Genomic DNA, 17,278 nt, shown 5'->3' on the forward strand with positions numbered 1-17,278 from the left:
TGGTATCGATTTTGTTGTAGCGAATTAAATATTGAGTAATACGATAGGCTAAGATGCGTTCGAAAATCTTGCAAAAAATTCAAGTTAGAGCTATTGGTCTGCTGAGCTACCGTCACAAGAAAAATCCTAGTAACCCTAAAAATAGGGTCAGCCGGCTCGGATATTCTATTACATTTTGGGGGTGAGGGAAAGGGCTGTATCTCATTTGGCGCCAAAAGAACCGGTTAAAAGAATCATTATCATTAGAAGAATCGACGGTTAGAAGTCTCATTTTGCTTTGTACTTCGGTCCATGCCTGGCGCTCATATTTTGTTATTTTCTCATCAATTCTATCTCTTGTTTAGCTCCATCAGTCTTTGATCTCAGCTGTAAAGGAGAACCTGCCATTTGTTTTAACTATATTGTAGATTTCTTTTATACACTGACTACATTTAAAAGTGGTAAGACTTTGCATTCTCAAGCGCGTACTATACTTCAGAATGTTGCGGAATTTTTTACACAGGAGAAAAGTACAAACTCGTAAAAAATACCGATTTCAAATGTAATTAAGAGGACTGCCGAAGCGACAGAGATATCAGCTTCAACAGTTAAAAAAAAATAAAAATGAAAATGACATCGCTTAATGACAGTGAAGCAAGTGCCTAATCGACTCTCGGGAAACACAGAAAAAGACCAGCGTTTTAAACTGCAATATTGACGATTTCGACAAATGTGTCATAAGACAAACTATTTAGGATTTTTACATAAAATAAAAACGTATTCCTTACATTTAAAAATTGTTCCCAGTCTTGAAAAAAAATTAAATGGAAAAGAGAGTCGCTGAGGCGAATTCTGCATTTAATGAATTTTTGATGGAAAAAATGTATTAGCTCTCGAAAAAATTTTGATCGAAAGGCGGGATATTGTGTTTTGGGGGTGTAGTATATTAGTATTTGAGAGAAATGAAAAAATTCGGAGAGGAACAGTGTTGTTTAGTCTACATCGATGAAACTTGGGTAGACGGAAATTTGACGTACGTAAAATGTTGGCAAGATGATTTCACTGAAGATATTCGTACAAATACCAGCCCTAAAAACTGTCTCATTGTCATACATGCAGGTACAGAGGATGGATTTATTGATGGAGCTGAGCTTGTGTACAAAGCTTCATGAAGTAGTGAAGACTACCATGGACAGATGAATGGCGATCTGTTTGAAAAGTGGATTGTAAATAAACTTTTTCCTAATTTGAAGCCTAATAGTGTGATCTGCATGGACAATGCTCCCTATCACTCTGTACAAACGGATCGCGTTCCCACAAAATCTTCAACCAAAGGAGCGATGCTTGAATGGTTGAAAAAAAGAAAAGTTCGCCATACGAAAAGCGGAGTTATTTGAAATAATTTCAAAACATGCACAGAAATCCCCAACGTATAGGGTAGACCAAACTTTATTGGAAGCAGGGCACGAAATTGCAAGACCGCCTCCTTATCATTGCGATCTGAATCCCACTGAATACATATGGTCATCAATAAAACGCTGCATTCGTGAAAAAAAAACATAACTGGGGATTTAAGTTTGAACAATCTGCAATTATTACTAAAAAATACTTTTTCACAAGTAACATAGAATGAATGGAAGAAACAATGTGAACACATAAAACATGTAAAAAACCGTTATTGGAAAAAAGATGAATTAATGGAAGAAATTGTAGATGAATTAGTCATCAATGTGTCGCAAAGCGATTCAAATTCTTTCTCAAGCAAAGACATTTCAAGCTCTTCAGACCTTGATGTAGAGTAGAGAATAGATATTCATACTTTATTCATACTTCATATTAATAATAATAATAAAAAAATAGTATTGTTAAAAAAGAAGCGGAATCTTGTCACTGAATCAATGCAAAAACATTGAAGTCGCTCCTCATTACAAAATGCACATGGAAGTCTGCTATGATGTTAAACTGAGCAGTAATGACTTCAAAAAAGTACAAATGATTGCTATTTAATTTTAAAAAATTATAAATATCTGACAAACAGTGTTAATTTATGTGATCAATTAAATTATATCAGGATTTTTGAGTAAAATTATTTCACTTATATATTCAGTTAATAATAGATGTCTGTTAAATAATTTTGACTAATGTTTTAATTGATTAAAATTCGTTGGAAATATATATTCTTCAATAATTTGTGAATAATCGTTATATGTAATATAACTGTAAGAAGTGCTACGGAGGACAAGGTAACAAATGTTGGGTAGTATGGATTCCAAAGATTCTGACAAATATTTCGCAAATTCTTAAAAGAATATAAAAGGAATAAATATCTTTAGTTTTGCCTATTTATTAATTTATTTATATTTTAATTTTTTTGCTGAATTTCATGTTTTTGCTTTTTATTTATATTAAACAGTAACAGATTTATTATGAATTTTAACAGTTACAAATTAACGAATTTTTTTTCCTGATCCTAAGTTTATTATTTGAAACTATTATTTTCACCTAATTCAAAACACAGAAATTCTAATGAAAAACGGGGGGGGGGATCTAGTCTTAAAACATAAGCTTTCCACTCTTAAAAACACATGAATCTTCAAGAAAATATCAAACTATTTTGTTATTATTCAATGTTTTTTTTTGTTTTTTTTTTTAATTGACGGCAGCTCAGGTCTTAAAAAAATCAATACAAAAGCAGTTGCAGAAATATCGTTGAAGGCTTCCTTATGTAAGACATTATTTTAAAACTTAAATAACAAGGAATTTTTAACCTTATCTATAATTTAATTTTATTTAACTGTCATATAAATATATCTGCATTAGCACAAATGAAATGAATTTCTCGCTTAATGAAGCGCGTTTAGTTAGCCAAATGTTGTGGTCTATTTTAATGCCTTCTTTCCTCCTTACTTAGACTCGTCTACTTACGGCAACCATGTTCAGGGTTTTTCTCGTGACGGTAGGTCAATATAAGAAATTATTTTTGTTTGGTTTTGGTATTGGAACTAAGATGTCATTGTGGCGAATTGCTGTGAGCGAGGATAGAACCTGGGACTCTGTGGTTCCCAGCCAAGTAACATGCCCACAATACAAAAGCAATTGCTCGTGTAAGTAGCTATTAAATGGCTTATAAGCTTTCACCACATCATCTTTCCAATCGTTTGGGAGCAAAAAGAGACAAGTCTTACTGTTGTCTCTTTTCAAAAAGTTTTATACATAAAATGAAACCCTCCAGAGGGTTAAAAATACATCAGTATTGCCCAGTTTGGAGATACATGGCAAATATTTTAAGCCATTCGAAATATATGCAGGATTCAGTTGGTAGTATATGAGAAAGGCATATCTTATAAAGGTGCTTCAATATCTATCTTTCAAAAAAATAGTCTAGAAAATCACCATTAACTTCTTTAAAAACGTATACAACGATAATAACGAAGTATTTAAACTTTATTAAGATAATCGGCATCCTGTTGTTGTTTCTAATTCCAGGTGTTATAACTGCGGTATGCCACTTCCATGAAACCAAAGATCTCTAAAAAGTCCAAAAACAATAGTGGATCCCTTAAAATCTCAAAAATCGTAAAATCTAAACATTTAAGAATGTGATTGGGGGAGGCTTGATCTGCCTTGCACCAAGGACATTCAGCAAAGATCCTTGGAAGGTGAGGGATTTGGTCTAGTCTCTCTAGGACATTAAACTGCATTAGCTTCTTTAAAAACCTATACAACAATAATAACGTAGTATTTAAACTTTATTAAGATATTCGGCATCCTAATGCAGTTTAATGTCCCCTCCCCCACCTTTGAAGAGAGTTTTATGAGACGATGATGTTTTTCCCCCCCATTCTGTAAAAGAATGCAATGAACTGAACTGAAAAGATTGCAAAAATTTATTGTTTTGATTGCTTCCCAACGTTTGAAACAGCTTATTCTGAAAAATGTTAAAAATATTTGAAGACAGGATTTAAACTTAAGTTAGATTTTTCACAATGGAAACTACTGGATCTACATCTTTGGTTTGTAGTTCCGATGTTGCAGCATTTGTCGATGCCTTGGAAACGATTAACTACAATGAATCCGAATGGTAATAGTAATTTTTTGCTGTAAAATCTTCATAGAAAGTTGTAAAATTCTCCATTAAGAAGAAATTCGAAGAATATTTCGAACAATATGATTAAATAGTAGAATTTAAAAAATTGTGACGCATTTTAAATATTTAGCAATCATTTAGTGTATGTTTACACTTTCCCGTGGTTTGCAGTGTTATGGGAATTAAATTTTTGTCATTGAAATCGATTAATTTTCTTTTATATAATAATTCTACAATTTTTAATAATTCAGAAATTTTTGTCATTGAAATCGATTAATTTTCTTTTATATAATAATTCTACAATTTTTAATAATTCAGAAATTTTTTTATAGGATTATTCATTTTATTGTTAAATTAATCATTTTAATTTTATTTTCAATACTTCTAAGATGTGAATTGTAGATTTAATATGCTATATTTATCGAATTATTTCAGTTGTCATAAAATATCTTTATACTAAACAAACAAAAAAAAAAGTTTTGCAAATGCTTGTTGATGGTTACAAAAATGTACTGGAATTTTCCCCTAGTTTTCATGTACTGAAATATCGCAATCAGATTATTTTACAGTTTGATTATGATCAGCTACTGCTAATTCACCAAAGCATTGGCTACCTTTGAGTGAAACATCCGCAGAAGTTTGGTATCATTAAAGATGATTTAGTTTGTGACAAATGAAATATATTGATCATCAACATATAAATCTCTTATATATCTTTGCGATCATCTGACAGTTTTCTTTCTTTGTGAAAATATGATGAATATTTATTTATTATCATTTTTTAATTCTGTATTAAAATCAACACCATACAGCTTTAAATGGAGCTGTGCTTAAAATTGCCTGAAGTATGATTAAAATATCTGATAATTAACATCATATTGAATAAATTGTACTATCAAAATTATTTAAAAAGACAGCCAAATTATGTATTTGAGAAAGCTGCAATTAATTCTTACCATCCTAATAAAAATATAGAATTTTGTGCTAATTTCAAAATTAATATTCTTGCTTTGAGCATTGTTTAATGACTTCCATAAAGAAGAGAAACAATTTATATTACTATACTATTAACATTTAATTGCAGCTACTCTTGAAATAACAGAAGAATATATAATCTTTTTAGATCTAATTTGCTTGATCATGTCTAGGCATTAAAATTACTTAATTGCTTTGAAAATTATATGAAAAGCAGAAACAAAAAGAACAGAAAAAGAAATTGAATAAAAAAAAAATCATTAAGTCACATTACAAATAGTTAATACTTTGCTTAGACTTATGTACTTAACTGTTGGCAAAATTTTGGCAATTTTGTCAGCTATTTATATAGATATTAAATGCTAGAGATCTTAACCATATAGAATATGATTCCAAAATTGGTGAGATAAAGAAATTCAAATTTATATCATGTTCTTTGATCTAATCTTTTTATTATTTATTAATTATTATTATTTATTTGAAAAGATACTTTTCAGAATATCTGCTTTTTCTGAATATGTACTGAGTTTTAACTAATTTTTTTTAAAAATAATTAAAAATTGATCATATTTTTATAACATGCAATTGTTTTGGCATATTCTAAATCCCATATATATGGCATCATTCTTTCCAAATTCAATAAGGAAAATTTATGCAAACTGGAAGTGGAGCTCCTTTAGTGCTATTATAATGATTTTCTGTCACATTTTTGTTATTAAATTCACATTTCAAATTTCGTGAATGATGTAAAATAAAAGTTATGCTGTTTTTTAAAAATATTAATATAATAATACTTTTTAATGCTAATACTTTTTTATATATCTGTTGCTAAAAAACATTAATTTAACTGTTATAATAGGTTTAGTATTAAAAGCATATTGAGATTATTGCAAACCTAATAAATAAATAAAATTAAATTAATAATTTGCTTGATATAAAATTTCAAACTAGTTTGTGTAAAATGAAATTGTGTGTAATGCTTTAAAAAATTATGAAAAAATTAGTTTTTTATGGTTTTTAAAAAATTGTAGGGCATAGTCTAATTTTTTGAGAAGCTGCAAGATTACAAATTTCTTTAATGGTGCTGATATTTATATTTTAATACAAAATAAAGTTGGCTGTCCATCAATATAATATAGTCTTTTATGAAATACATTTTTACTTCCTTGCATTTCATGTAGCCATCAACATTTGGATGTGTTTTCAGTTAACTTAACATCTGTTATGAAATACTTTTACTTAATTAATAATTATTTTAAATTTTATTCACATATGCAGAAGGCCAAGCAGTTTCATGAAAATCTTGATGGTCATTAACTGCATGAGTGGGAGTCATTTGTTAATGTTAGTGATTAATGAAGAATCAGGCAGAGAAAGCTTTCCAAAATAGCTATATACTAAAAGTAAAATTGAAATCATATTTCATCTTACATTTTGTGGAATATATAGTTTATGTAAGATATCAAAAATAATTTATTTTGAAAAAGTTGTTGCCAGTTATGAACATTGGTCTTAAATATAGAGTTATCTAAATGCACACTAGGTGTTACTATAATAGTCTCATGCTGCATAATTAGGGGGGGGGGGAATCTCAACTTTTCTACAAAAGGTTGTTAAATTTACTGAAAATTTTGACTTTGTTTAGCTAATGGAAAAGTGTCATGCTCGATGTGATTTGCATATATATATATATTTGCTATACTGTTTGAATAATTTGGGACAAATGGGGAAAAAAAAAAAAAAATGATTTTTTTTCAATCCTTAGCTTTTAATCATTACATACCTTAAGCAGAGTATTATTCTATATTAGTACAAAGTATGTCCTCCTTTAGCAAAAAAAGACCTCCTCAACACATCACTCCACTAGTGTAGCACACATGTTTTTGACTTCATAATCGTGGAACCACTCTTGTATAGCACTTTTTGTCATTTGTTTTGTCGCCATGCAATTAATCTTACCCAAATGATTCTTGAGAATATGTCACAAGTTCACAATGGGATTTAGGTCCGGGGAATTTCCAGACCAATCATTCACATTTATTTTATTTTCCTTCATAAAAGTCTGGACCAATTCCAAAGTATGACAAGGGACTAATACATGTTGAAATGTTCCATCAAATATTTCCATGAATGAAACAAACCTACTGCATAATATTTCTATGTATTTGATAGAATTCATCATGCCTTTTAGAGGAATTAAGCTTCTAGTGTCCTTTATTGTGAAAAAACTGAAACATTTGTTGGATATGATCTGGTCTCAGAGTTTTACCCACACTTCGTCTAACTACACTTGATTCATATCCCTGTATAAATAAACGTGTTTCATTACTGAAAATCACTTCTTCCAGTCATTAACAGTGCATGATCAGTATTTTTTGGCCCATACTAAATGCTTTTTTTATCACTTTTTGAGTCAAATTGGTTTTTTGTTTGTTTGTTTTGTTGCTTTTGGGCCAACTTCCATAAGACTTTTCTGTATAGTTGAGGTACTAACTTAAATACCATGAACCAATAAATCCCTTCAGAGGTTTCTGCTTGTCTTTCTTGGACTTATTTTGCTATTCTTTATTAAAATTTTATCAGTTCCTGGACTAATTTTGCACCCATTTTTTCATTTTCCTTTTCTTTTTGGAGACAATGATCTGGAATCTTGAAATTTTCTTAAAATTCTTGAAACACTTGATTTTTCTACACTAACTGCTGTAGCTATATCTCTCACATTCAAGGAAGTGTGTTCATTAAGAGCAATTATTTTAGAATGTTTCCTTGGAGTAATATCCATCTTTGAACAAGCAAAAGTATCATGTTACACAGAACGAAAAGTTATAACCACCAGCTGCCATGTCGAAAGGCAGCTTGATGGACTAAAACCAGTCAAACAAGTAAATTATACTAAAAGTTCAACTGTCAAACTATCTCTAAGCGGATATAACTGGTTTAAGGCAGTTAGGGAATCGCTGGTAATCACATACCAACTCAGAACAAGCAAAACATTTTTGTCCCAATTAATTTGAACTGTGCGTGTGTGTAATGATATTTTAAAACAATTTACATCCTAATTAATTTCTTCATTTTTGTCTTAATTTAGCCCATATTAACTTCATTCAAAAATGTTTTCTTATTTCCTGATCCAATTCCTACTTTTTATTTATTTATTTAATTAATTTTTTTTTCTAATGCTCTGAGTACAAGAATAAAAATTCTTAATGCTTATAACATTCTTCCAAAGATACCTAAGATTCCCTATCCTAAATTTACATGTGTCAAAGAAAGTGTCTATCAAAATCTCATAGTAATATAGTATTCTTTCTTTAATAATGTTAAAATATGTTTACACAACCACCACTTATATATATATATAAGCATTATTTTATGTGAAGCCGAATGCAATTTGAAGACAGTGAAGATACTTTTGACTTCGTGACGAAGCAGGCATATGTACAAGCGATGAGCACACAGAACAACACAGAAAGGAATATGAGGAAAAAGTTCTTGGACATTTTATCACTGGTCTTATATAACCAGAGAAATTGATAGGGAAAATATTTCTTCACAGTGCTAATATATTATTAAGATTCTGATAGGGATTTCTGATGCATGTCAATCACATGTAAAGGAAACACAGGGATCTTTTAAAAAGAATGTGCTTACTGGACAGTTTTTACCCCTTCATGCGGAGCGTGAGAATGTGTCGGTGTTTAGTCGATTCAGCAATTTTATAAAGCTTCTTTTGAATTACTTGAGTAGAGAAAGTGGAATTGGAGCAAGAAATAAGAGAATGAACTTACTATGGGCTAAATTAAAATAAAATCTTGGAAATTAATTAAATTGAAATCAAGAGTTTAAAATATCATTATATATATATATAATATATATATATATAATCTAAATTAAGTCCTAATTAATTTATTAATTTTTATCTTAATTTAACTCATATTAACTTAATTCTAAAATGTTTTTTTATTTCATGATTCAATTCCACCTTTTTTATTTAATTAATGCTATATGAGCTTTGTAAAACTGCTTCAGTTTGCTCTTTCATACACTCCAAGTGAAGGGATAAAAATCTGTCAAGATAAACAAAATTTTTTAAAGGATGCCTGTATTCCTCTTACCTAAATCAGCATGTATAAAGAAATCCCTTTCAGAATCTCATAGTATTTGATCAATGGGGATAAATATTATCTCCCGCTCTTTCGCTGTTGTGCTGTTTATGCTTTATACATAAATTATACCACCTAGGATGGAATAAAGCAAAGTTTAAAATTCAAAAGTGTCGTCTCTCTCTTTAGCCACGAAACTGTTCAAGAATATGTGTTTACATTATATATATATATATATATATATATATATATATATATATATATATATATATTCTAATTTGTGTGATTTATAGCATTATATTTGTGCTTATGCATTATAATATGATGTTAATATAATTAATACCTTATGATCTCATACAGTATCAAAAGAGCTGAATTACATATAAAGTATTTTTAACATTTTATATATAAAAGATTCTGCAATATTTGTGCATATTTTAATATCAGATTTTAGCCAGTATTCTAGAATCTATACTTTGAAAATGTTTTTTTTATAAATATTTTATTACTCTTATTTTGAATTGTGTAAATCTTATTTCTAAATATTTTTTTAGCTATGATACTGGTGAAAATGTTGTTATTTGTGTGTCTGAACCTGACATGAACATTACAAAAGAAAATGAACTATCTGTAACTGATATTGAAGATGCCTGTGCTGAAACTGGTAGCAATTATTTCAATCCTGACACAAGAAAACTGAAAGCTGTCATGCAACAACTTGTTTCGCAGAAGAAAGCAGTCATTGTTAAAAAATCTCTCACTAACACCAAAGGCACAAAACAGTTTAAGAGTGATGTTTGGAATTGGTTTGGTGATGTGAGACTTTTTATATCTGAGAGTGATGCTGAGAGGTTGAAGATACCTTATTACATGCGCCTCTGTGGAGATGAACAGGCCATGATTTGCAAAGTTTTTGTGGGTTGCTTTCGTTGTTCAGCATTGTTCATGTATGATGCTCAAAAGCATTCAACTTCAACTCTTCGATATCATGTCAGAGCTTGTAATAGACCTAAAGAATGGTAAGTATTTTTATACACTTTCTATTCAACTCATTTCTTTTCCATTGGAAAAATTGGAATTTCGTAATAAGTTTTTCAATCACTTCTTGTTATGTTAGGGTTTTGCTATTTTTTGTTGCGAATTCTCATATTTTATTATTTTTAGATCTTTATTATTAGTTAATCAATTAATTATATTAAATATTGATTTTGGAGAAGTTGTCCATTTGTTATTAAATTTGTATTTAGAATAAAGATTTATAAATAGAAGATTTAAGAGTTTAAAAAATTATATCGCAATACACTAATAAACGTGTGTTTCAAAAAGCTGCTTCCATGTAGCTTATTCATAGAAAATATATTATTCTTTATTTATAGAAATCAAAGTTTCTTTAAAATTAATTCAAAAAATTTAATTATATCTTATTATTTCAGTGAGAAAACTATTTCACAGTTGATTTTTATGCATTTAGTGTAGAGCATCTTAACTTGTTTGTCATGAAGACTTTTAAATTGACTTCCTGTTTCAACTTTTTAAACTCTAGTAGTGAAATTCATCTCTATTTCAAATCTTTCGTGACAGTTTTAAGCTAAGCCTTATTGTTTTTTTTTTTTTTTTTTTACCGATTTTCTTTTAGCGCACATTTCTCAATTATGTATAACTATGATCAGAAGTCATTTTGACTGCTTATTCCAATTTCAAGAAAAAAACTTACTTTTTCATTATATTATGTAAATTAAAAGTTTTTAAGTACACAAGTTGTTTGTTTAGTAAGTAAATATTTCCAAACAAAGGATAATTTTACATACAAAAATATAATCAAAAATTATTTTATTTATTTTTAAATCTTCAGTATATGCAAACAAAAAATAAGTAAATGAAAGAAGCTTAAGTAATCAAATAAATTTCTAATTACCTTTAAATTTGTCAGCATTTCATAAATTGTCTTTCAACACTTTTCACTGTACAATAAATTTATTAAAAACTATACAAATAAATTACTTGCTTATTCGATTTGGCAGTGTATGCTCAGTACTGATTTCTTAATTTTAGCTATACAAATTCCTCCCTTAGTTCCTACTTTGTAATTCCTCTGGAAATTGCGAAGCATTTTTATTTTGACATGAAATCATCTACATTCTAAAGACTGCATATAAGTCTATTTACCTTAGTTTCAGATGTTTGGTATAAACTTTTTAAAAACTGCTTAATGCATTATAAATCAGGTGCAAATATAACATTGGATGATTGATAGTTTTTTCATAAAGATTCAATGCTGATTTATTCATTATATGTCTAAAAAACTTGATATTTTGTGAGGAGACAACTGGATATTAAAACATCAACCTCCATGCCTTTATTTTGGATGTAGCGGAGGAACTTCGAACAATACATATTTTGTCAAAACTCTCATAACTTTCTTCTTCTAACAGTGAGGAATTTGATGCTTGTCATATCCTTACATGTGAATGTAAAAAATGTGAAATAAATGCATAAATAATTCTTTGAATGTTTGTGAAAAAATTTTTTAAAAAATACTTATGTAATTTGTATAGCTAAAATTTTTTAAAAAACCCAGCAATTTGTGTATTCTGCTAAACTGAATAATTCAGTTAATCAAATAATGCAAATAATTCGTTTATATAATTTTTAATACATTTATTTCATAGTGAAAACTATTTACTTTGTACTGAGGCAATTTATAAAATGTTGCCAAGTTTAAAGACTAATTAAATTTTGATTATCCTTTTTTTGGGGGGGGGGGATCGTCTATTTACATACGAGTCAATTTATATAAAAAGAATACTTTTTGACTATTTTAGTTCCTTCATATATTTAACTATCCTTTATTTGCTTATTCTTACTAAACAAGCAGATTTTATACTTATAAGCTTTAACTTTATATAATATTTGAAAAAGTTTGCGTTTTCTTGTAGGAACAAACAAATGAAATGACCATTAATCGTAATTACAAATACATGTAAAATACTCTAATGCCAGTGTTAAATAGAATCCTTCTACCTTAAGCATCTGGCAATGGAATAAAATATTTTATAAAATAATGAAAAAGATTTTAATTTTAGGTTTTAAAAGTTATAGTGAAAGAATCTTGTAAATTCAGCTGAATTTGTAATTAGTAAGAATTCAGAAAAATTACTCCAACATATATATGTGTTAAATATATATATGCATATATCCAACATATCTATGTGCTAAAAAGTCTGGCCTCTAGTGCAAGTACATACACACACAGACATATTTATCTTTAGTATTAATAGAGATATTATTTAGTAAAATTTGCTTTAGCGTGATACATTTCAAAGCATGAATTTTTGCAATCATAAATTTCACAATGCATTTCTTTTCTTAATTTTTTTCTCAGTTTTTGCCTTTGATTTGTTACTGGAAATTTTATAATGAAATTAGAAAAAATTTTAATACATTGTAAATGTATGTAATCAAATGCTTTATAGCTCAAAGAGTTGACTCTATGAGACAATTGAGGTTAATTCTCCTCGTCCCAAAAAACAGCAACCCAAATGTCTCTTGGACTTTACAGTATTAATGAAAAGTCTCTTTTAGATTGTAATAATATTATATATATATTATTACATATATATTATAATATATATATTATATATATATATATATTATAGTTTAAAAAGATGTTCAGCTTGCATATATAAGTGTTCAGAAGATTGAGAGCAAAACATATGAAAAAAAGTTTCCCTTTATGCAATTAGTTTTGTAAATAAGGGGTTGTTTCCCGATGCAGTTTCACTTTTATAAAAGAAATAGTTTTACTTCATTTTACAAAACAGATAAATAATCAATAAGTTAATTATAAATTTGTTGAAAGTTTAAGCAATAAATAACTAAAGAAAAGAGAGGGAAAATCAGATATTAGAACTTTATATTTGGGATTGATGTTTATTTAATAAGTATGTGATTAAAGTTTAAAAAATATAAAGACAAATTATTTTAACTGACAAATTACTCAACATAATAATTGGATTTATTTATATAATTTTTTATTTAAATACGTGTGAGAAGAGATGATCCTTTTTATAATCTTCAATTTCTACAGCTATCGTCACTGATCTAGCAAAGATCCTGATACGTGTTCTATTTCAGAAAATCCCTAAAACCTTTTCCTTAAAATGTGACCAGTTGGCCAATTAATTCAACACTTTGCAAGCATGGATAATCAATTGAAATCTTCTATCATTATTATGCAGATATAATATAAAACATATCTTTAGTTTTTAATAAGATTTTTATCATTGGAATTGACTGACATAACTATATTTAATAATATGGTTAGTTGTTGTTGCGAATCTCCATGGTCTGACTTAGTCAGACCAAATCCAAAAATCCGTTGACAAGAAGAAAGTAAAAAAAATAAATTTCTCCCCAATGAAATCCTAAACAGTCCAGAATATGTTCAGCAGAGGCCTGATGCTGGCAGCATTTCGGGCAAAGAGGGTAAAATTTTTTTACATTTAAGGTGGCCATTGGCAAGGCGCGACAGGCAAGTATTGGTTTTTCTATCACAAGGAAGATTTAAGGACTGCCCCGGCTTATTGGCTCTATACCAATCATGAGTAGGGGGAACCATCCAATTCTTCTTATTTAGGAATTTCGCCTGAGAGAACAGTTCTAAGTATGTGAGCTCGGCAGAAGATGAAGTCGCTAGGCTGCTTCCTCTCTTTGCAAGCCTATCTGCTATTTCGTTACCAAGTAGATCCACATGAGATGGGATCCACTGGAAATGAATATATGGTTAGTGAACTTTGCTGTAGATATTCCCCATAGAGAATGTACAAAGAAGCATTGCTTTTTCGATTTTTCTCAGAAATGTAGAATGAATCATAGAAGGAAACCTTTGATGTCGTATTTGGAAGTCATGAACTTCAAGAAATGATATAACTGGGCCATTGGTCAAGGTTGAGTGATTGATTAATTGATTCTGCTTATTATTTGAAGCATATAGGTTGAAACTTTAATTTTAATATAATTAGTATTTAGCTTTAATATTTCAACATAGCCTTTAACTATATTTGAATTTGTATTTTTAGAGCTTTTTACCATCCATATTTAATATGGAAAATAGGAAAGGATTTTGCTTTTTGTTATAAAAATGTTTACTTTTTTTCCGAACAAATATCGTTTATACTGCAGAAATTTTTGTAATCTTTCTTAAGCACAGATTAGAACCATGTTGTATTATTTCCAGACTTTTCACAGTTATATATTTTAAATAATGTAATATTTGTGTTATTTGTGCTGATTATAAAAAGAAAAAAAATTGCATATAAAGATTATATTCATGATTGAAAAGAAAATCGATATTAGTATTTTTTTAAGGAAATGAAAGAACAAAATTTTAAAGAGTCTTTCAGATTATTAAATCATTGGACTTTATCTGGTATAAAAATATCTATAACTGCATTAAATTACAACTAGTTTGATTTGAAATCGGATAATTATATAATTATAAATTTCCTGCAGATATTTTTTATTTTACTTAAGTTTCTCTACTCCTTCATTTAAAGTTTTTAGAATTATGTACTACATGAACTTCTATTAATTTTATGTAACCTATTTAATTAAATTTCATTGTAAATATAACTATGTGTGAACATTCCTATATTTATTTAATTTTTTATTTTTTTTATTTACACTTTTTCTTTTACAGTATTTTTGTATCTGAAGATAGAATGGATGATGAATCTTCTGAAGTTCCTGAAAGTGAAAGACAACAAGGTCCTTCTGCTGGTTCAGTACCAAAAGCCAAAAGATTTAGAACAGATCCTCGTAAACAGAAAGAAGTGATTGAGCAACTTTTCCAAAAACAAAAGGCTGTCGTCACTCGTAAGTCGTTTATGAATATGAAGGGCAACAGGCGGTTTAAAAGTGATGTATGGAACTGGTTTGGTGACATAAAATTGCTTATCAGTCGAAGTGAAGCTAAACAACTTAAAATCCCTTACTATATCAGGAGATGTGGAGATGAACAGTTAGTACTTTCTAAAGTATTTGTGGGATGTTTCAAATGCATGGCTTTATTTATTCATGATTCTCAAAAGTCTACATCAACTCTTCGATATCACATCCGTACATGCTCACGCCCTAAAGAAAGAAAAAAACGAACTACACCCAATATTATATTTTTCCCAAATAAAACAAGTCCCAAAGAACCAGAAGCATTCAATGATGCTGATGCCATTCCGGCCCATGAAAAATTGTTAAATTTTGCTTTAAGTTCTGAAAGTTCCCTGGAAGTTATTAAAGATCCAGAATTTCACAAAATTTTACAGATGTGCATTACAGTTGGTGCTATTTATGGTGATGTAAATATTGATAGCCTTTTGTGTGCAACACCTACTTTAACAAGCTTCATTTTAAATGATTTATATGTTACTACAGTGAATGCCTTTTACACTGAATTTCAACATTCCTATGGAGCCACATATAAGTTAAATATCTGGATTGATGAACAGATGAAATCTCCTTTTATAAGTGTTTACTGCAATTATACTAATACTAATGGCCAATTGAAATCTGTAATTATTCATACGGATGATTTTGATTATGAATCCAAAACTGCAGACAATGTAAGAGAGTGGTTTGCCCATTTCCTGGCTGATCAACCAGTCATACCATTTAAGCGTCTCATTGCTATAGACCATGAATCAAATCTTGTTGCTACATTTAAGGATGAGCCTTGTATCAAATGTTCAGTTCAGCCCTTAACAAACATTTTGCAAACGGTGGCAAGTAAAGGTGCTACCAATACCAACAGCGAGTTGCCAGATTTTACAAACTTACTCAGCAATTGTGTAGATCTTGTTGATTATTTTGAACGGATTTCTGATCAGTTCCAACTTCCAGAAGAGCTTACAAAATGTACTGATGATAAATGGACTTCTATCTTGGCTTTATTTCGCTCAATAGATAATCAGTATGAAAACATACTGAATGCTCTTAATGCTACTAATGCTACACATTTGTTGTCTGTGGAAAAATCGACCATTAGTTCTGTGGTAGAATTTTTCAAATTATTTGAAGATGCCATTATTCAACTGTCAAGTTCCACAGAATCTACCTTGAACCTTGTGATTCCTTGGGTTGCTAAACTTCAAAAGCATTGTACTGTTGATACAGATGATACTGCTGCCTTGAAACAATTTAAAACTAATATTGGAATTGAAGTCAATGACCGCCTTGTCAAAAGTATTAATGTTTATCACCGGATGGCCACATTCTTAGATCCCAGATTTAAGAAGATGGTATTTGGGTCTCCTACTGAGCATCGTGATGCTTGTAACAAAGTAAAATGCCTTGTTAAAGAATGCATGGAATCTCCCAACATGGAAGATTTAGTTGACAGTCGGAAAACTCATGGAGAAACCAGTGATCGTTTCTCTGATTTGTACTCTATAAATAGTTTTGACACCAGTAAGTGTGAAAAGGCTGCAATGGAAGAAGTTGACAAGTATTTAGCTGAGCCATTTCATATTGTCAGTCATGATCTATCTCAATATAATAGCTATCCAGTTTTGAAATACTGGAAGGATCATTCAGAAATGTACCCAAATCTATGTAGAATAGCATATTGGCTTCTTTCTTGTCCTGCTAGCTCTATTCAAGAAAATGAAACTTTTTGGAGTAATAACTGGCTAGTCAATTGCCCACGATTTCCTATACCACCTGATAATGTCAATAAAGTATTGTTTGTGAAGACATTTCAAGGCTTGTAAAAGGATTGGGGATACTTTGAAGAAGAAAATATTATTCTTAGGCATATTAGTGTACAAAACATTAATTTTGAATGCATCTAGTATGATGTATAAAAAATTTTGAGGAGCAGTGTTAATTATTGACTTGTAAAATAAATTGTTATTTAAGAAAAGTTTTCTTGAGAGTTAATAAATTTTGAATACATATTATATATTTGTTATTTGTGTAACACTTTTTCCTCCCAGAAAATGCAATTATTAAAAATTTCTTAAAAGAATGGTAGTGGCCTAGTTAGTAAATAAATTTTATATAAATATTTCTATGATTGAAAAGTATTTGGGTAATATTTTGTCAAGTATAATTGGTCAAGTTCCTATTTGTTTTTTTATAT

General features: G+C 29.2%; 1 protein-coding gene across 1 annotated transcript; it reads left to right on the forward strand.

Annotated features, from left to right (window-relative positions):
- The first annotated feature begins 3,865 nt into the window (after nucleotides 1-3,865).
- Nucleotides 3,866-17,059, forward strand: LOC129976500 (uncharacterized). The gene is made up of 3 exons (XM_056090106.1): nucleotides 3,866-4,060; nucleotides 9,699-10,163; nucleotides 14,843-17,059. The coding sequence occupies exons 1-3, from the start codon at nucleotides 3,966-3,968 to the stop codon at nucleotides 16,905-16,907; spliced, it is 2,625 nt and encodes an 874-aa protein (XP_055946081.1). The 5' UTR covers nucleotides 3,866-3,965; the 3' UTR covers nucleotides 16,908-17,059.
- Nucleotides 17,060-17,278: the final 219 nt, after the last annotated feature.

Source organism: Argiope bruennichi, chromosome 7 (genome assembly GCF_947563725.1).
Source record: "Argiope bruennichi chromosome 7, qqArgBrue1.1, whole genome shotgun sequence".
Classification (NCBI taxonomy): domain Eukaryota; kingdom Metazoa; phylum Arthropoda; class Arachnida; order Araneae; family Araneidae; genus Argiope; species Argiope bruennichi.